The 21,114-nt window shown below is 38.3% G+C and overlaps 2 protein-coding genes across 6 annotated transcripts; one reads left to right on the forward strand and one right to left on the reverse strand.

Annotated features, from left to right (window-relative positions):
* The first annotated feature begins 277 nt into the window (after positions 1-277).
* On the forward strand, positions 278-4,297 carry LOC111671596 (synapse-associated protein 1). Its single transcript, XM_023428723.2, has 9 exons — positions 278-613; positions 728-846; positions 926-992; positions 1,161-1,234; positions 1,351-1,490; positions 1,632-1,783; positions 2,144-2,202; positions 2,324-2,468; positions 2,558-4,297. The coding sequence occupies exons 1-9, from the start codon at positions 436-438 to the stop codon at positions 2,677-2,679; spliced, it is 1,056 nt and encodes a 351-aa protein (XP_023284491.1). The 5' UTR covers positions 278-435; the 3' UTR covers positions 2,680-4,297.
* On the reverse strand, positions 4,282-20,148 carry LOC111671727 (adaptor related protein complex 1 subunit sigma 2). Of its 5 annotated transcripts, XM_023428895.2 has the most exons (6): positions 19,941-20,148; positions 17,533-17,641; positions 17,276-17,413; positions 16,077-16,107; positions 11,636-11,697; positions 8,719-10,390 (listed from the first exon to the last, which is right to left on the reverse strand). In XM_023428895.2, the coding sequence occupies exons 1-5, from the start codon at positions 20,117-20,119 to the stop codon at positions 11,645-11,647; spliced, it is 510 nt and encodes a 169-aa protein (XP_023284663.1). In that variant the 5' UTR covers positions 20,120-20,148; the 3' UTR covers positions 8,719-10,390; positions 11,636-11,644. The 5 variants fall into 5 exon arrangements, with proteins under 5 accessions (XP_023284665.1, XP_023284666.1, XP_023284663.1 ...); XM_023428897.2 differs by lacking the exons at positions 8,719-10,390; positions 11,636-11,697; positions 16,077-16,107 and adding exons at positions 4,282-7,183; positions 13,258-13,344; XM_023428899.2 differs by lacking the exon at positions 11,636-11,697.
* Between the last annotated feature and the right edge of the window lie 966 nt (positions 20,149-21,114).

Consider the following 21,114-nt stretch of genomic DNA (forward strand, 5'->3'; position numbering starts at 1 on the left):
GCGAAACACAGCGCAAGCGTGCCCTCTAGCGTTACCGTTTGCTGGCAAGTCAAGCAAGATTCCCCTCTGAAAAAACTTTGCTCTACTTTATTTTTAAAGATATAAACCTATTCCAACTCCAGAGTTTAAATTTTAACAATGCTGTTTGGGGTTAGGCAAAACTAACCGCAGTAAATGGCCATTTAGCTAACCATTAACTTGGGTAAAGACAAACTCGTAATTTCGAGTACAACGCATTTCCATGACAACCTGTTAAATTAAGGGTAGCCAGGATGGTCAAACTTAGGCAATCCGCGGAAATGGGTGAGTGGTGAAACGTCACCAACTACCACACTGTAGTTAGTTTCAAAACAGAAAACTGACATAAACGAAGTAATTAATCATTAGTTTATGTTAAAGAACTTCTATTAAGATTTTTGACAAAATATTTAAAGTATGTTTAAGAACTTGGGGGCTTGGTTTGGAATAGAAGGTGAAAATGGCCAAGTTAAACAAGAAGGCGAGTCTATTGTTGATGTCAACGAGGACACGAATCATGAAATAAACAAAACGACGGCTGCTGTTGAAAGTGAGCGGACAAGTGCTGCTGAGAGAGATGCTAAAGGCTTCAGTGGTAAGTTTGATAAACTTTAGTATAGTAATAGTATGGACAGTCAATTTTGCTGAATGTGTTTAGTTGCTTTGCTACATCTGCGTAACATACGTAACGGTGATCATATTTTTTTAGGTTTCATCTATGATTTCGCCAGCAGTGCCTCAAAGAAACTGTCCGAGTCCGTGGTTGAAACGGCACAAACATTGAAGAAAAGTGTAGAGGAGGGGAAAATAAATGGAATCATTGATAAGGTAAATATCCCTTGGTGTCTGTAGAAATTAAATCACATCCTTTTTTTGGCCTGCCGGATGAAATGTTTTCTTCCCTCAGACCATTTTGGGTGATTTCCAGAAAGAACAAGAAAAGTTTGTTCAGGAGAAAAAAGCAAAAACGTTTGGTAAGTACTGAATACTGTGTTTATTTCTATATTCACTCAGTTATTACTGTCTACACTTTAAGTGGTCACTTAACAGTTACTTAATTGCTCGCTGACCAAAAATGCACAACATGTAAGTATATTAACATCACAATACCATAACTACAAGCTAGTTTTCATTGTTACTAGGTGCTGCTGTGCCACCATGGGTCGGTTATAATGAAGAGGACACCATACAGCAACAGATTTTAGCTCTCTCAGCTGTTAGTATTAATCCTTACAAGACATTTATTTTGATATTAAAAAAAAAAAAAGTAGTTGAATTGTGCATCTATATAATATTAAGCGTATTGCTTAATATTGCTTAATGTTTTGACAGGACAAAAGAAATTTTTTGCGAGACCCTCCTGCCGGGATGCATTTTCACTTTGACTTTGAGCAAATGTATCCAGTTGCCATGGTGATGCTGGAGGAAGATGAGCTACTCAGAAAGATGCGCTTCCATCTGGTCCCCAAACAGTGAGAATTTCTTACTTACTGTACACATTAACTTGTGTTTTCATCATGTGCATCTCTGCACAAGAGTGGGTTTATTAAAAACAAAAATACCTCATTCTACCACAGAGATGACAGTCTATTCCTCTATGTCAATCTCTTTAGGGTGAAAGAGGAAGTGTTCTGGAAGAATTACTTCTACCGCGTGTCCTTGATAAAACAGTCGGCTCAGCTCACAGCTCTAGCAGCACAACAGACTGCTGAATGGAGGCATGTGGAGAAAACTGGCTGCAGTCCTCAGGATCCTCATCAAAAGGGTACAATCTACTGTGTAGTGTCAAACTAAAAGGCCTGTCTTTAATCTTAATGTTCATGTCAGTCAGAAGAATGAAAATAATACATTTTAAATGATAGCTTCACACACAAAAATCCATAAATATTAAATATAATCTAAACAAAAAGAATGGTGAAAGTACGGGCAAACATTGTATGGTAAACTAAAAAGTTAGCTAATCTTAGGAACTTTTTGTACATTGAATTTTAGCATTGGTTTGTGCCACAGTCTGCATAACAGCAATGCTAAAAGCAGAAGTAGCGAATCATTTATATGGATTAGTCTGCACTGTTAATGTTATTGATCACCTTCTTGAGAGATAATGCCAAAATGATTTTTTCAGATTTAGTTAAAGGGAAAAATCCATCTGCCATCTGTCGTACCAAACCGAAGTCAAGTGGGGTAAGCTCCTGTTTTCAAAGTTTAAAACACCCAAGAAAATAAGAGCATACCTAATAAAGTAGTAAAAAGACTAAAGTCAGTGTAGTTACATTCAGACTTTGCTCTGTTTCCTTGATGAAAGGATGAAGAGGAGATCTCCACCAGCCCGCATGTGTCGGAATTTGTGAGTGATGCTTTTGACTCATGCAAGATAAACGAGGACGATTTACGCAAAGAAATGGAACAGCTAGTTCTGGACAAGCGGGAACATTCAAACACACAACAGGGCAAGTCTTCTTGTCCAACTATGTTATCATGTAATTGGTAGAGTTGTTTATCAGAGTTCAGTGAGTGACTCAACATTTGTTGTTTTCAGAGGAGACTGCGGACTGGGAGAGAGAGCTGCAGGAGGAACTTCAGGAGTACGACGTGTTGGCAGATAACGAGAACCACGATGACAACTGGGACAAAGAGATTGAAGATATGCTAAAGGAGTAGTTAGAGCAATTAAGCTCCTCTAGGCTTAACTGTTTGAAGGACACCACCGCTAAAGTCATAAACAGCACCTGATGATAGATTTTATTCTCCTAGTGGGATGATTAATTTCAATATTGGTCATCTGAAAGAGATGGAGAAATACCACTGAATGTCATTTACATTTCACTATGCTATTTATAGTTTAAAGTTCTATCAGAAAATATTCAATATTGTCTCCCATAGTTAAAAGAGGAGGAGATATTGTCCTTCATCTCAGATTCATAAAGTGCATCTCCACAATGAATAGAAAATGTTCCTCAGGCTCAGCCTCAGGAATTAATTTTGCTGAACAGTGGCCACTGATCCCACAAATGCCAATTACAGGATGATACTAAATTTTAGGATATTGTTAAGCTGAAGCGTAACAGTAACACAAAGAGAGAAGAGTCACACAGTCAGCAACCTGACTCATCAACTTCTGTTATTCAACAATATCAGTGTAAACTGTTTTTTGTCTAATATTAAAGATACATTTAAGATGCAAGTGCTGTTATGATGATTTCAAGTTCATCCTGATTTAAACATCCAGGTAACAAAAATAATAAATAGATTCAGTGTGAAGTATGAAATCAGAGACCTTAGGTTTTGATGTGCTTTGGTCTGATGCTGCAGAAATAACTTCAACCAAATCAAGTGATATTTTCTTTCAGTTGCAGAGGATTTAAATGTGAGCCATATAACAAGTTTATCCTAATACTGAGCCAACACTTTTTTTTTTTTTGAATGAAAACTATGTTGTGTTGGTTTCTAATAACACACAATAACCTATTTACATATCACTTTTTTTTTTAAAGTATATTTTTTAGGGCTTTTTATGCCTTTATGATAGCACAGTGGAGAGAGACAGGAGATGGGGCAGAGAGAGGGGGAATGACATGCAGTAAAGGGCCGTCTGATGCGGGATTCGAACCGGGGCCGACTGCAGCGAGGACCGTAGCCTCTACATATGAGGCGCCTGCTCAACCCACTGCACCACTCGACGCCCCTTTCATATCACTTTTTAAAAGCTGTTGATAGTGTATTACTGTACAGACGATGTGTATTTTATCAAAATGACACAATGGATGACTGAACATACTGTATGTATTTGTTGTGATCAAATGTCTCGTCTCCATACACTCACATACTGGAGATGCTGATATGATGTACTCTGGAGAAATGCAGGTCCAAACAAGCTGTGTTCTTCCTGTCCGTGTCAACATTTGTTCAGGAAAATGGATCCAAAAGCCTTCGTCTTTTGTGTTTATACTTATACAAACTGTAGTGTTACATTTCTACCATCAACTTTATCAGCTTCAATGAATCTCCTGCTTTTCTTAAGTTAATACATGTTGTTTTATTTAGTTTACGTTTATAATCTGTTTTTGGATACGATGTTTTGTCACGAAGCTTCTGAAACCAAAGAATATCTCTATATCTCATGCTGGTTGAGTGTATGTAAACATGTCTTTGTCAATGTGTAACAACACATGGAAACACATTTGCTCTTTTTATCACCAAAACCAGGAAGTTTTTTTGTCCTCATGTCTGAGGGACCTGTGAAGAATAAAAGGAAACAAGCTGTTTGTGACAACACAGACTTTCCGCCCCCAGAGTACTCTTTATTGCTGAACTTGACAGGAAAACATAACCTTCCTCCTTTATCCATTTCAGACACTGTGCCAGTAAACTGCACAATTTATCCTCAGCGAGTAAACACAAGTCCAGTAATGTGAAACACAGGTTGCACTGCACTCGAGCTGTAGCTACTGTATATTTCACTTTATACATCAGTCACACATCTGAGATACAGAACAGCACACACAGTCAATTATGCATGAAAATGCTAATTTGTAGTTACTGTATATAAAAGAGATAATAGAGATTTTATTTATTTAGAGATGTAAATGAACTATGATATAGAGGAAGTTGCCAAATGGAAAAAAAGAAAAGTGAGTTCAGAAATAAAATAACCAATACCAGCTTCGTAAAGATGAACATACCTGTGCAGGATGAACATAAAATACAGATTGAATGCCAGTTTATGATGTTTGCACAGTCCTGTGTCCAAGGCATCTAATACATATGTGTGTATGTGTTTGAGTACTCATCAAAGTGGCTGGAAACTACTGTTTTAGTACATAAAAAAAATCTCAATACTCTGCTGTGGTTTATGACGCTATTGCTATTTTATGCATGGTCACTTTTTCAGAGTCACAGTAGTAAATAGGTAGTTAACATGCTGTACAACATGACACATGGACAAAGTTTCTTTGTTTTTATGTTAAATCTACCAATTTTTAGTCAACAGTGAAACGGCTTTAAAAGACCCTCACAGCTGTTTTCAGTTGCTCTTCCTCATTAGACCTCTGCTCAGGTCGGAGTAAGGTGGAGCCATGCTCAGTGTTACATGAGGTCACCAAACTCCCTGGGCTAATGAGAATCAGAGGTCTAATTTGGTTGCACATTAACACAGGAGTGAGGGAGTTGTCAATTAACACAGTCTGTACAGGCTTATCACCTGGGAGGAGCTCTAATGAAAACACCTGAGAGGGTGGATTTAAGGTGTGTAGGAGCTCTAAATTATCACCTGGTCCGTGGTCTGTATGAAATCAGTCTATCAAAGAGGGAAAACAGTGATTTATAGTACATGCCCCCATTTTAAATTGGATGCATATGTGAAGTATGAAAGGGGAGGCCTGTACTGACAAACCCATGGAGATCCTATAACTAGCTATGTTGAGCTTTTAGCTCTTTGTTTTGGTTTAACATCCACACTTTATTGTATGTAAGTCTTACCACTGTCAGCCACCTCACCTTCAGCAGCATCAGGCAGTTGTTAACATCACACAGGGTCTGCTTAGCCTCCTGTAAACTACCAGCCCAAGACCAAAAAGCAGTTAGCTAGTCCACTAACCTGTGAAGAAAGCCACAGCATGTCTACACAGAAAGTGTTTCAGCCATGTTTTTCAGTTGCCTGACAGAACAGATACCCAGTCCAGCTCACACAGGTCATGTAACAGCTCACATTTTACTCGCACTATAAGCCTGTAAACGCAACCCAATGTGTATTTTTATATGTCAAGTATATTTTCCTGCATTTTTACAAACATACGTACAGTGATTGTGTATTGGGCTGTGAGCCCTGCCAAGCTGTGGGTGACCTACAACTCAGTACTGTACCCTGAATGCATCCTGTGTAGACACAGACGGAGTACAGGAGCTGCTGCTGCTTTGTTAATCTGCTGCTCTGTCTACAGCCGCTGTGTAGACATAGTGTCAGATGTCTGACTCCTGAATATTCAGATATTTCCCTCAGCTGGTGGAAACCAAAACAGATCTAAAGGAATATTGGACTTCAGCAGGTGGCCAGAAAATAGTACAATCATGTTGCTCCATGTCTGCTGGACAACTTAAAAAGGCGATAATATTTCAGGGCTCTGTCAATGTCATCTTTCTTTGGATTTCTGCCACCTAGTGGCCAAAAAAGGACTAATTCAGCTTTAAATCAAATAATCTGGTGCCTTAAACTGAGCCTTTATAATACTGATCAGATAATTTAAGAATCCACAGTAACAGTTTTTTCATTAGAAAAAAATAAAATTCAATAGTAAACACGAAGAAAAAGAAGAACAGTCAATTTAGTTCTTGCACATTACACATAAATAAAATAAACTCATTGTATTTACCTGCTACATTGCAACAATGGGACAATAACAGATTCTTTCCATCAGAGATTAAGGCAGACAACATTAAGTGGCATTAGAAACCAGTAGAGTGATAACGGTCTGTAAACTGAGATAATACTTATAATATGACACAGAACATTTTCACCAGTCTTTTCACTTGAGACTGCAGTGGTGCATTACAGTGTAAGGACAGTGTTCACATACCAGGTGCAAGGTGTTTTGCTTGAACAGTCAGGTTCATGATAATCACAATGCATTGTTAATCGAGATGAAATGAAATTCTTTGGTTTTGTTATTGTAATACTTTTGACTTCCCTTTGCAATATATACTATACTTTTTCTGCAATCATGAATCTAATTCACAGGATAATGTGATCCCACCAGCTTTGGTCAAATTGAGATTGAGCAGTTCCCTCAGTACAGTACCTTGGTTGTGAACTGGAGAGCAGCAAAAAGCTTAATTATGCAGAATTTTTCCTTGGTAACAGTTAACGTCATCAGACTGAACAAATAAATAACTCAGTAGGACATACACAAACAGTGCAACATGTTTGTCTCAGAAAAAGAAAAGAAAGCAAAGGCAGAGTTGTGGAGCAGATGCACCGTGTGTGTGTGTGTGTGTGTGTGTATGTGTGTGAGGTTGTGTGTGCTCAAAGGTGAATTGGAGTTGGAATCGGCTACATACAGCAGTTTAGCTGGCAGATGGAGGAGTGTGTGGCAAGTGATGATGATGATGATGAGGACCATGTTTATGTGAGTCCAATTTCCTCCAGCACGCTGCGTGGGGTCTCGGCTTCCTGTTGAAGGAGAGAGGAACCAGAGCTCCAGTTAAGTGTTGAGTGAACTAAACGTCACACAATGAAGATGGGAGATTTCAACACCAACACTGTTACTCAACTGTGCAGACACATACACACCGTGACGCCACATTTTATCTGGTTTAATGTTACAACTATCTCAAAAGCAGCAATGCTGGGGGGATTTTTACACGGTGTGACAGGCAACCATTCAGTTGTTGGCTTCATGCAAATGGTTAAAACAGTTCAAAGTTAAAGCTGCATTAATCGATTACATTAATACTTTATCAAATTAATATATGTGGGTGGTTGTAACTCTATAGCTCAGTTCATCCTAATGTTTTGGGTGTGATTAGTTGATGAAGTTAAAGTTGCACTAATTGACATGGCTCACAGTGAGGACCCCCCCCCAATTCTACATTAATACATTACATTAGTACATTACTAAATTCATATTAGGGAATCTGATGCTACAAATAGTTGTTCAAGTTAAAGGGCCCCTGCTGAGTTTTTCTTGTTGAGTTTTTTAAATTCATTTTCCCAAAATGTGTTGTTTACCCTTGAAGCCCAATAAATGTGTTGAGTTTTTAAATGATTTTAAAATGTTCATTGTTTACATCCATCTTTGCAAGCCATTCTTCTTCTTCCCTGTCATTGTGAAAGCATTGCTTCACCTCTCTTCACGGTAACAGCACAAACAGTTTCTCAGTGCAACAGAGCGAAAGGCAGGAGAGTGAATGACCTCGTTCGTCTGTGTGCGCAATGCAAACAAAACTCATAAAAACACTGTTCCAGTAGCACTGCTAATGGTCAAAAACTCCACAGGGCACCTTTACAGCTGCATTCATTCATATTTTTTATATTGATCAATAAATGTAAAGTGAAAGAGGTGGATTTGAGTAGGGAACCCACCACTCTATAGTTTAGTTCACCCACCAAATTCTACATTCATATTTGGGGATTTGATACCACAATTAAAGTTACAGCTAAATCTAATCAATCTTAATCAATGTAGTAGCTACAATAATGTGTACAAAGACATAGACATGGTAATACAGGAAAAGATGAGAGCAGGTGGCTTTTGGCAGAAAGAAAGAGAAGCACTTACTTTGGCATCCTAAAACAAGGTTCAGCACAAAGTAAAGAGAGGAGTTGCATCAGAGCAGTGAGACAGAAGTCTGGCTTCATGGTAAGAGGAGAAAAACAACCCACTTCCCCACAGTAACTTCAAGGTGTCATTTCAGTTTCAGTACAAAATGTTCAACCCAGATTTTGAAACATAAACTATGCATTTTCACCAATTACAGACTTTTCGCTCTCGGGTAGTTTCTGCTGGAATGATGTTTCCCTTGTCGCCTGTTATGTCGGCTAAACCTCTTCGTCTGAAGAACACATGGAGCTGAGCACTGTTCAGTGCTGAGGTTTCAAACACACAAGATAACAACTGCAGAAAAACTACATCACTGAATGTCAGCTCCAACTTAACCATTAACATAGGGACCAAACAGTTACATCAAAGAAAGACACCAGTGTGCTCTAGTGACAAATAATCATAAACAATTTATTCATTATCTATTATATACATTGATAAAATATCCTCAATTAATCACGATAGTCTATTAATGCAATCTGTCTTCATTAGTAGGACACAGATGAACAATGACTGATCATATAAAACATTTTAAGTGCTTAGTCAGTGTGCAGTTATGACAGATAAATCCAAGTGTAAAGCTAATTATTTCAATTATGTTTGATTTCTTCTTATGATGTAGAAAGTCAAAAGAGCCCCTTGGTTAATCAGTGCAAATATTTCTTTAGTATTAATCCCATTAATATTACTTACCTTCAAAGTGGCTTTTTGCTATTTATTTAAATAGGAAATAATCAGGGTCTATCAATAATTTACAAGATAAGGATCAAGAATAACTCAGCTTATAAGTGGACAGATATTAAAAGGCTGTCCCCTCTGTCCCGTGGTCAGAGCAAAGGTTTGTTTCAAACTTATATCAACAACAAATCCTAGAAATTACAGCAAGGACAAAACTAAAATGCACATATACTGTATGTGGTTTGAATTGAGAATATATGAGCAAAAAGACATGAAAAAGTAACATGACTTCTCCTGCATTCTCCTCCCACATGAGGCTGATGTAATGTGAAGTCAGACATAAAAACAAGACCAACGAGGAAAGCAATAAAAATATGAAATACAGAACTGATGGGATCAACACCTCTCACACATAACAATGACTTCAATGATGAATCTGTGTTTAAGTAACATCAGAAATGGGATGCTCATACTGGAATTCAAGCATTTCTTTTGAAAGAGTGTGTTAACATTGAAATACTGTGAAGCTGTGCCATTTACTTAAACACAGTCAGAAATATTAATGCACCTGTACTACAACCTGTGCAACAGGGGGCAGACTTCCCCTACAAGTTTTGAGTGGCAATAGATGAACAAGACCATCCCTCATAACAAAATACTGGATATGACCCATTTTATTTAATCTTAGTCTGAGGTTTTCAATCATGTGTCAACACGATCCAAAAGTTTACAGATGTTTTTGAACCAGAACAACATCAGCTGATGTAAACTGATTTTAGCTAATGACTAAATTAGCTCCTTAAGTGGTTTGTTGAACTAAGGAATTGTTTTTCTTTTTGTTGATCTTGAAATGTCATTCTTCACATTGGAAACATTTTAGAAATAAAGCCAATGAAGGTCAAGAGATACAGCTGAAAGCTCTGGAAAAACACCAGTGAGTGGGTCTAAAGTTAAAATTATTTTGTCAAACAGCAAACTTGGGTTGTGATGGCACATGATGAAACCTTGCTGCATTGCTGGTGCAATGAAACAGTAAGTGGACCGATGACAGGCATGGAACATATCGCCACAACAAATATGACTCAATAGAAATATTGATGAATTTTAGTTTAAGTAGATATTATTAAAACATTTCAATTTACTTTTACTATTGGGACAAATTTATAACATGACTGTCATGTATCCAGCTGAACAGTGGACTGAGAATATTATGACGGCCCCCAAACCAATGGCAATGACAGGTGCTCAGAGGGAAGAAAGAAAGGTGCCAGGCACTGAGGAGCTCAGCATGCAGGGTGGATAGCAGCAGCAGCAGCAGCAGCAGCAGCAGCGATGGCAGCCAATCAGTACACAGGCACATTAAAGTACTCATGACGGGGCTGGGGGAGAGAAATGCACACAACTTAGAAAACAGGACAACATTAGGCCGTAACAGCCACCTCAATCAGACACTTCATTCACAGGACATGCAGGAGACAGAGCAGCAGGCAGGAGGCATCAAAAACAAACTCTCATCACTGTGTTGCCTTTTAAAGATGTGGTTTATATATTATGGGAAATATTCTTATTCACTCTCTTGCTGAGAGTTAGATCAGAAGAGAGATAGCACTCTGATGTTTGTCCATTAAATATGAAGAGTGAGCCAGGATGTTTTTATAAAAAAAAAAAAAAGCTCAGTTACTTCCTGGCTCTGTCTAAACTTTACTAAGATCACTATTTACCACATTATGTCTTGTTTGTTTAATTGGCGCAAAAACAAAAATGTAAAAACCACAATTTGTACTTTTATGTGGAGTTATCCTGGAAGGGTAAGAGATCAGGAGGTCGCTGAACCTGGATGAGAAATAGTTCCAACATATATCTAAGCAATTAACTCATGGTTTCCCCCTATTTCCAGTCTCTATGCTAAGCTATGCTAACAATCTCCTGACTCCAGTGTCAGATTTACCATACAGACATGAAAGTTATATTGTTCATCTCATGTAGCTCTTGTCAATAAAGTGAATAAGCATATTTCTCAAAAAGTTGAACTATTCATTTAAGGTTTCCTTGAACTGGAAATTAAATTTTTCCTACTCACCCAAAGCCAACAGAGGTTTTCTTTTGTCTGTTAATCTTTATAGTAACAGTGAGCTGAGCTAATTAAGATCATACTCAGGATTTCATTAAGGAAAAAGCATCCACAAATCTGTTTGATCCTGAGTAAGATTCCCCATTAGTGAGAGTCATTTCAGTTTGAGTGATGTGTAAACAGGAACAGTTTGAACGGTGCACCGCTCAATGTTTTAAATGTATGTAACTGTGACCACACAGTTAAAGTGTCGCCTCTCCAGACTGCAGAAATGTAGCCATAGAAAACATTTGGTGGTGTGGACACTGTCAATGAGATGTTACACATACATGAAAAACGAAGACAAACAGAATAAGACAGACTGTGTTTCCAATACAAACATGTGCTGTGAGCCGTGGAGAGACTGTTACTACTGACAGGAAACCAGGAACAACATCAGGAACACTATCTGAACCAGCACGAACCAAGCTACACACAGACTGATATACACAGTGAGAGGACTGAGACTAGTTCTGACTATAAGGCTCTAGTGGTACAGACACAGAGTATTCACCTCAGCTGCCTAGTTCTGGAAAAGACCAGAGGACTCAGAGGCCATACTTGGGACCATCACACCTGTGAGGCAAACATTTTTCATAAGGACAAAAATAAACAGAGTGATGCAACACTGATCAACTCAGGTAAAGTCCAAAACTCACAGGAGCCTACATCGCCTACACATCTACAGTGTGCGCTCAGGGACCAGGAGCACCTCCACAATAACAGTGAACTCTTCACTGGGACGTCTCTGTTCAATTTACCTCTGATGTCTCACATTCAGAGCTGGAAATCTTCAGAGGCATCGCTATTCCAAAAGAAGATCTGCTTGCTGGCACCAAACTATCGGCCAGCTTCTGAGAAATGTTTCATTAAAGGCTTATTAAAATAGCTTCAGCTAAAATCCCCTGTGGTATGTTTCCATGTAATCACTGAACTATGCACTCACTAATACCTTAAAGCTCAAGGGCCAAAATTCCAAATGTGCCCCAACTCAACCCTTGCATTACTTCAACCACGCAGTTGTTATATCTACTAATTTACAGTATATGTATGTTATATTTAGGTCCTCAAGGAATTTGTTTATTATCTTATGAACCATTTGTTGGAAAGTTGACAACACACACAAATTCTGCATTTCACCACTGCACTGTGTTTTAAAAGTTCATTTGATTAGTCTGATCACTAAATTACACTGACAAGGACTGTGTCCTAATTTAGGGGTCGCATCCTTCAGAGGCGACATGGCTGTCCCATTTGAAAGGCTCCTTCAAATGTGTCCTTCTTTTCCTGGACAACAAAGGATCCAACAGGTGGATTCTTCATGACACAACGTATCCCAAGATTCATTGCGCACCAGTAATGAAAATAATATGGCAGCAATCAACACCGACAGAGAGCCTGAGGATTACGCTGTTAAATGTAAGTATTGGGTTTCAGCTCAGTTCAACAGCTAACGGTAACTTTTAAACCCGAGGACCTTAAAACCTCAAGTTTCTGTACAAAGAAGTTATGTGTTGTCAAAGTTGCTAGGCGACAGGAGCTGTGCTTTGCGACGCAACAATAAGGATGGAAACAGCTGGTGACGTACAAGACCAGAATGTTCGATTTCAGTTTGACTTCAGAGTCTATAACGACTATGAAGGGCCACACCTCGTAGACGATGGTCATTTCGGGTCAAATGACACCTCATACAAAAACCTGCAGAATCAATATTACAACAAGTAAATGTAAAATACTGTAGTCATATATCAGAAAACGATATGTATCCTTAATCTGAGCAAATTCATTCAGTGCTGTTAGTAAAACAGGCCAGTCTTCACACAGGCAGCATAGCTCTATCACTTTCATGTTACAAGTTACAATTTAGAGAAAACTGTAAAAAATACAAATTAAATCTTACAAATTGTTACTTGTTACAATTACGTAAAAGATTATTCAAATTTACGATGTAACACAAAGTCCTGGATTATGCCGCCTGTTAGTGAAACTGAGTGTATTCAGACATGTTTGAGTTCATGCCTGTTATTCACATTGTGTCATGTATTTTTCACTCAGAAGTACATGCAGGTCAAAGTTCACGGCACGCAGAACTGGAAACCCATGCTGACCGACTGACTGCACCAGTCTTGTAGTTACCAATTGCCTGGACGGAGGCACGGACAGACCCTAGGCCCATTACAAGAGCTCCTCATTAGGCAAACTTCCCCAGTCTTCACTCTGGCTCTATAAAAACAGAATTGAGCCAATCAGAGACGGGGTTCTCTCTCCCTCTCAGGGTAAACCTGAATTGGCACTCTTGAGGTTCTGACCCCACTTATTCCCAAGCAAGAATATCAATTAAATGATTTTAAAAAGCTCCTCACCTCATACACTTAAAAGGAAAAAGACTACCTGAGGAACTTACCATAAGCCTTTTAGGATCACAGTACAGTATGTTCCCTACAGTACGGCTCCCTGATGGTACTGCTGACTGTAAATCAATGAACAGCCTCACAGTTTGTCCTTGGGGATTATGGACTTGGCTGAGCAGCAACTTCCTCACAGCAAATGGTTGTGGGCCACAATCAGCTTTTCTAATGCGTCTCAACTTTACTGCTCACTTCATTTCTTCAGGCTACTTCTCTTTCCCAGATTGCTAACATGAGTAAACTCTCTGTTTTGTCTGAATATTGTCTTATTCATAGCTTTATGTAGCAATATCACAAATATGGTGAATGACTTAAGCCAAAACCATGATGAAAATCAAATATCAATTACAGGGGAATAGAATATTTTTTTATGCTTTGGCATAGAAATATTCAAACAAATACATGGAGCTTCAGATATATGGACAACTGTTGTTGAACATCATGTCACAACTAAACCTGACTAAATATTGTCAGTTACTGAGCTTTCCAGGACATCTGTATCAGTAATCCTTATTATTCTTATTCTAAATTTAACATATTTTATTATACACTTATTTTTAAACTTCAGAATATCTTTCCACAGATATTTTTGTCACTCGTAGCTAAATATGTGGGATCTTTGCCAGAATTGTTTGATGCTGTATGTAAATATCATCCCCCCAGAAATGCAGTGTAGATCGCTCTCTACAGTTCACATCACTTTTCTCCACCCGGTGTTAATGGGGTGTCAGCAGTGACCTGATTTTGCTTCCCAGAACTCATTAGCGTGGCCTTTTTGGCTCACTAACTGACTAAATGTTGATCAAACGAATCCAGCAGAACCCATCAGTCTGCTGACAATGATTAGGTCAATGCTACACTAATGTGTAATCTAAAATACAATATGTGTTTTTGCCCCAACATTAAAAGCTGCATTCACTGGCTAATCCTGTGAAATCATTAATATATTTTGACAATTTTGCATTCTCTATAGAAATATTTATAAAAAATGTTTTCTATTTAATGGCTCTGCTGTCACTCATGCAATGTTTTCATTTCATTCTATCACTATAGATAGATAGATAGATAGATAGATAGATAGATAGATAGATAGATAGATAGATAGATAGATATTTTATTTATCCCCTTGGGGAAATTCATGTAATAAAAAATTAAAGATATCTGAATTATGAAATGTTTAAATGTCCCATGTAGTCTAAAGGTAGATGTCCATGTGCTGTTTTATTATAAAGCAGCTCTAGTTTCTATATTAATACTGTGAAAGTATCAAAGCCTCAGTCCACAGAGAAATGCACACAGCCCGTATTCAGACACTGAGCCTTAAAACCAGCCGTCAGGACTTCTGGAACTTTGGGATGTCACAACAAAGCAAGCCCCGCCCACCTGGACCCACCGTCCAACGTTGCAGGATTTGGTTTGTGTTTACCTGAAATCTACTATATTCTTATCTGATTACTCAGAAAACAATCAGCCAATCAGAAGAGAGGCTCAAAGCCTCCACTCTTCTGATTGGCTCAGTGACCTGTTGTTACTAGAGCTCCAGAGAGAAGCCTGACAGAGGAGATGTAAAACTACACTGAGATGGTGTTTGGTTCTTAAAACCACAAATATATCTTCTTATGTATCAACACTTCAAATAAAACACAGAAGAGGAAATATGGAGCTTTAAACTCCTGGTTTAGATCATGACATTAACAGAGTGAAGTGAAGCAGAGCCTCCTTTGTACTTACACTGAGACACAGTTGTGCTGCTGAATATGCCTACGGTCAGGATCATAATTGCAGTGACACTGTGGTTCTGCTACTGTAATTATTATCCTTCTACATGAAATGCTAATGTGGGCCAGGAGTGTTTGTGTGGTCTCAGCAGTGCAGACAATGAGGATTTGTTTCTGGGCTGCACCATGATGCTCCCCTCACTTCACTGCTTTTAAACAAGACCGAAAACACTGTGAAGATTGTGTGAAATATCAAACTGGAAAATCACTTTCCTTTTAGATATTTATTGTTACTGAATGTTAATGTTTTAATTGTGCTATCAACCACTATCCACTATCTTCCATATTTTGGACATGCATGTTTGAAGGAATATAAAAAAGAAAATAATTAAAGTGATTAATGTATTTTCTAAATAAGTAGTAATAGATTTTAGAGTCCTATTATATTCCCTTCAGTCATCAGGACACTTTTTCTCTCCTGAGCACAGCATTACTTTTCACAGTCATTAATGTCGCTGTAACAAATGTAAGCTCCTTGTGAAAAGTCCCTTAGGGTGAAAAACTATATACCTGCGAGGTCATTTAGATATGCTGCAGCAGAAGTTATGGGTTAGTGCCTAGGATTACAGTGACACTGAGATATCAGGGATGGAGTCATTACAGAGCAGAAAAACACACCAGCAACTGCAATATCTACAGTGTGCTCCTGACACTTGAAATGTTGGTGTTGCTGGTTGTTTCCTGTGGTTGTGGTGGTGAATCTACAGTATGTCTAAAGCTACTGATCTAACACTACAGCGGGGGTTATTTGGGTTTTAACAAACAGTACCTGCAAACAGGCGCATCTGAAAATCTATATTCTGCAAATCACAACAGCAGGAGAGAAATATGAGCTGAAATCAAGAGCAAAATCAAACAAAATGGAAAGACAATACAGCACTGTGAAGTCAAAGAAATGAAAATCACAAGAAAATAAAATGTAAAACATTTCTGAAAAAGTACCACACTCATATAGCTCAGAAGATGAAATTAAAGATGAAGTTAACACTGAATGAAAGAAACACCGTGAAGCACGAGCAGCTCAGTGACCCCTTACACTTAATATTATAAGCAGAGGGTGAATTAATGAAGTTAGCGCTCATCTTTCACAAAAGCTTAGTGATTTAATTACTTCAATATTTTAACTACTCTGCTTTTACTGCGAGATACAACCACTCCTACTCTGACTAATGAATAATAATAAAACTTAAATTTATAAACCTTTAAAATTTCATGTCATCAAATTGCATTTTTATACAATTTATTGTAGGCATTTTTCACCAACGCAGTGTATTAGCATTAAGAAGCTACTTCTCTGTAAAGCAGCTTCATTGTTAATCTGACATTCCCGCCCTGGATTCAAATCACCTTTACACAAATGATTCAGCATGTAATCCTGTGTTACTGTTTGTAATTGTACCTCATGGATAACAGACTCACTGTTTACTGTTCATTCTCCTCAACCAATCAGAGCTGGATTAATTTACTGCTAAACATTTTCTACTGTTGCTGCTTCATATTAAAATTTAACATTAACAGTGGTCATTTTCTACATCTTTTGGACAGTGGGTCGGTTTAAAATGGAACAATACGCGCAGCCACAGTGAGTGTATGTCCATCTACCAATTTTTGAAAAGGTGGAAATTTAAAAAGAAAAGTTTTAGTTTATGATTCAATAATATTCAATAAAAACAATATGTGACAAACTCAACAGACTCATCAGATAAACTGCTTTGAAAAGTATTAAACTGTCTGTGCTGTTGCCACCAGTAAGCACAGGTGTCACCAGATCAACCATGACTGAGATCATAAAAACTTCACGAGGAAGCAGGACTGTGCTGAGGTAAAAGATTCAGACTCTGATTCACTCCTCAGTTCCACCTGACTTTGCTCTGGAGAATCAGAAATGTCAGTAATGGCAGATGACCGTTGAAGTGGGAGAAAATGAAATCATTTTTATTCTTATTTTGATTTAATTCAGTGCCTTACCTCCTGCAGCAGGTCCGCTTGCTCAATGGCCTTTAACACATTCTTTTTGGATGTCTCCTGAGCCTCCCCACCCAACAGGAATTCATCCAGAATGAAGTAGGCCTTCTCAAAGTTGAAAATTATGTCCAGCTCACAAACCTGTTAATCAGCAATTAAAAACAGATCTAGTTACAAATGAATTGTATTTTAAGTCTCAGTTTAACAAACACACGATTAGCAATGTCATCAACAGAAGTGAGGGGACAGCAGAAACGCACACTGCCAAAGTATTTATCCAGTAGCTCCACATATCTGTGGATGATCTCCAGTGTGATGAGCTCATTGTCCTGGTCCTCTATGGCACAGCAGAAGTACAAGCTGGCATATCTGCAACAGAACAACAAGCAGCCAAGTTCAACTTGACTAAGTAAAAAAATAACAGCATTTTAAAAAGTATTCTACTGTGAAAACTGCAACGTCAACCTGACAAAGTGAATGTAAGAGGAGCTGACTCTCAAAAGTGATAAATACCGTCTCCCAGCTCACTATAATAGTGCTGAGAGAACAATTCTCGTATTATCAGTGACTGCTGTTTACTGTGTCCAGGGTATTCATTTAAAAGCCAGAAGCCAGGTGCAGAAGTCTGTATCAGTTAAGCCTCATTCTGCCATGGTTCCTTATCCCTGATAATCCCTGAGGCACTCTTTAAGCATGTGATGACCGGCTAATAAAGGAGCTGATCGGTTGATCCCTCACAACCAGCAGGTCAGGAGGGCACAATGGACCAGGCTGAAGATTTTGGGAACACAAGCATAAAGGAGCAGGTCTCAAACTGAAGTGGACTAGAAATTGTTGGCATTATTGATTGCCGTTATTTGATCGGCTTCCCCTTTTTTTGAATTATTTATTGTTTCATTGTCTACGCCATCCCTGTCTGCTGTTTGTGCAAGTTAATGCATGGCACAGCCAGGCTCAGGAAACAATGACTACAGTTCAGATGTTCAGTTGTCTTTGTCACAGAGAAGTGAAACAGCACTTTTACTGTAGCTGACTCAAAGTGTACCAGCAGGCAGGGCAACAGGACACATGTAGCTCTATGTAGAGCAAGTAAATAAAATGCTTCTCTACTGTGTGTTGCATGTGGCAGCCTGATGACACGGTTCGACCCTACACATGGATTTGTTGTTTATGACTTTTATATGGTTATATTGTGAGTTTTACACATGGCAGGAAGCTCAGTCTTACTTGGAGCTGCACTGCGCTGTTGGCTCTGGTTCTTATTCTTGAAGACAAACAGTATCTATGTGTTTCATGAGCAGCATGAAAAACATATAACTTAATATATTTCTGTTTTGGACTGAAGGTTGAATAAAACATCTCAATCTGAGCTGTGGGAAATTATTACTGACATTTTTCACAATTTTCTGATGTTTCATAGAAAATAAATATTAATCAGCTAATTAAGAAAATAATCATAGATTAAACAATAATGAAAATAATAACTGGTTGCAGCCTCAGACATGCTGCATGTTTTCATGAAGGCTGTATGTTGCAATATTAGTTGCTGCACCTTATCAAAATCTCTGTCTACAGCTGTGAGCTCTTTTTCAACATGAAGACAGGAAACCATGGGAGCTACGCTTTGCTGTAACTGTGCTCCAGGTCTCATCTTTCCAGATTCTATTTCACACTTTATATTTCATACTGTGTTATAAACAGCCTAAATATCAAACAGCAGCAGCAGTTATTGTCTTTGCTGTATCAAAACAAATTTCCACTGGCTGTTCTGAGACTCATCCGGCTGTGGAGCACATCATGTATGTACCTATCTGACCTGACAACTTATCATTTTCATTTCTTCTCATTTTGGTTAATATGTCAAAAAATTAAATAAAATAAAGAAATAGGACTTCAAAATGTCTCTGACCCTTCACGCCTCCTTAAAATCATAACGTCTCAACCAAAACTGAATCATGTTCTCAAAACAATTACTACTCTCTGACCTCTTTCGCTTCACCTTCAGGACAAATATTGTTCAATTTTGGCACAGAATTATTGCATCAGTACACAGACAGTTTACAAGAAATCTCCTCTGACATGAGAGTAGAGAGGACCCTCTCTCTTCAACTGTTAGCTGAGCTACACAGAACTATGGAGGTAAAAATGTATTCTGACCCCTGCAGTACAACTAGATCCACAGGCAGCAGCCCTAATCACATTTAATAACACCTTTATGCCTTAATTGTATGTAATAATAGTCAATTTAATTGTTGTAGGCAAAAAACACAGACACATATATAAAAAAAAAAACACAACTAAATATTATGAAAAATGCAAAGTAATTTATTAAACTATTTAAATTTAAGAAAATCTGTCTGGTTGAGCTGTGGTGCAAAGTCGCTGACAGGTCAGCACCTCCACCACTGTGTCTATCTGGCCATGTTGGGTCACTTGAGTTCACCAACAGTCTGGCTGCCTGTCCGTTGGCACGGCAACAGGACATAATGAGGTAAAATGAATGCTCTTTCATGTTGTAATAATGCCTTCATCTCTTTGATAACATTCTCGTGATTCTCTGACCGTCTATGAATGATAGGTCTGTCAATTGCCCTGGGAAGTGTGACAAACTCTGTGAGCATTCAACCAGTCAACATTTTGCTCATACACAAGTCCTATTTCTACGCACCTCTTATATACAATCTTGAGGTCTCTCCACTCCAGAAAGCTGCACATTTTGGGCTTTCGAGCCAGGACTGTCTGCACCAGTTCTCTGGTGATCTTCTTTTTCTCCTTATCAGACAAAGGCACGTACCATTTTTGAAGCCTGAGCTTGCCTTGTCGACTGAACAGAAGCATGAACTGCATCTGAAATGAAGAGATGAGAGAAAAACAGGAGCTGTGACACAACACAATGAGGAACGAGGGGAAAGCGTGGGTGGTTAAAGACAGCTGCAGAAAGATTCAAAAAACATTCAAAAGAGCACCTCCGCCCACTTTTTATGGATGCCAGAGGTAGGAATTAAGAGTCAGGCTGATTCTGACAAGTTCAGACAAACTGAGGAAATGACTGTGAGAGGTGCATGAGACATCACCAAGATGAATTAAACTTGATTAGGTCAGTCAAGTCTGGATCTTTACCTTCTTACAATAATTTAATATACACTCAGTTGTCAGTTTATTAGGTACATCTAGCTAAACAACAACCCCTCGTTCATGATGTTATAATGTTCCATTTTTATTGAAATACTTGTGATTGTGATGTTGATTCAACTGTGTGATCATTTTAGAGGCTGCAGTCTGTGGTGCTTTTAAACTGTATTGCATCACACAGACAGATGTTTCTGTTATTTAGCCTTCTCTCATAAATATAAGTGGGGTGGACAAAATATTAGAGACACCAGTCCATGTAAGGCAATACAATTCAACAGCAGAACAGAGTGCAGCCTTTAAAATAACCATATAGTTGAACCAACACCTCTTAAAGAAAACTATAACAAGAATGAAGGAGGATTCACTGCAGGGTTGTTCTATTAGACTGTGTTAAATGCCCCATATAAACTCCCAGCTAAGGGGAAATGGCAGTAGAATAGCTAACCTCATAGTTAGTTGTTAAGCTATTTACGTGTTGTCTGCTGCCATGTGTTAAAGATAAACAGCGCAGCATTTCACTTCAGGTTAACATTCTGTCTGAACAGTTGACAACATATAACACATTTTAAATTCTTCATACATTTGAAACAAATAACACAATCAGTCGTTTATACAGTCAATTCTCTACCGTTAAAACAGAAACATGACAGAAATGATCATCTCGCCTTCACCATAATCAACACAGCGCAACGGAAGTATCGTTAACACCG

This window comes from Seriola lalandi, unplaced genomic scaffold (assembly GCF_002814215.2).
Source record: "Seriola lalandi dorsalis isolate HSWRI2012SDOR001 ecotype SW California unplaced genomic scaffold, Sedor1 jcf7180002054885, whole genome shotgun sequence".
NCBI classification, from domain to species: domain Eukaryota; kingdom Metazoa; phylum Chordata; class Actinopteri; order Carangiformes; family Carangidae; genus Seriola; species Seriola lalandi.

Excerpts from the sequence above, each read along its gene's own strand:
- LOC111671596 (XM_023428723.2), top strand. The coding sequence starts at position 436 with ATGTTTAAGAACTTGGGGGCTTGGTTTGGAATAGAAGGTGAAAATGGC. Across the intron at positions 614-727 it reads AGATGCTAAAGGCTTCAGTG|GTTTCATCTATGATTTCGCC; the intron begins GTAAGTTTGATA and ends ATATTTTTTTAG. Across the intron at positions 1,235-1,350 it reads AGATTTTAGCTCTCTCAGCT|GACAAAAGAAATTTTTTGCG; the intron begins GTTAGTATTAAT and ends ATGTTTTGACAG.
- LOC111671727 (XM_023428895.2), bottom strand. The coding sequence starts at position 20,119 with ATGCAGTTCATGCTTCTGTTCAGTCGACAAGGCAAGCTCAGGCTTCAA. Across the intron at positions 17,642-19,940 it reads CTCAAGATTGTATATAAGAG|ATATGCCAGCTTGTACTTCT; the intron begins GTGCGTAGAAAT and ends GTTCTGTTGCAG. Across the intron at positions 17,414-17,532 it reads TGGATAAATACTTTGGCAGT|GTTTGTGAGCTGGACATAAT; the intron begins GTGCGTTTCTGC and ends GCTGATTAACAG.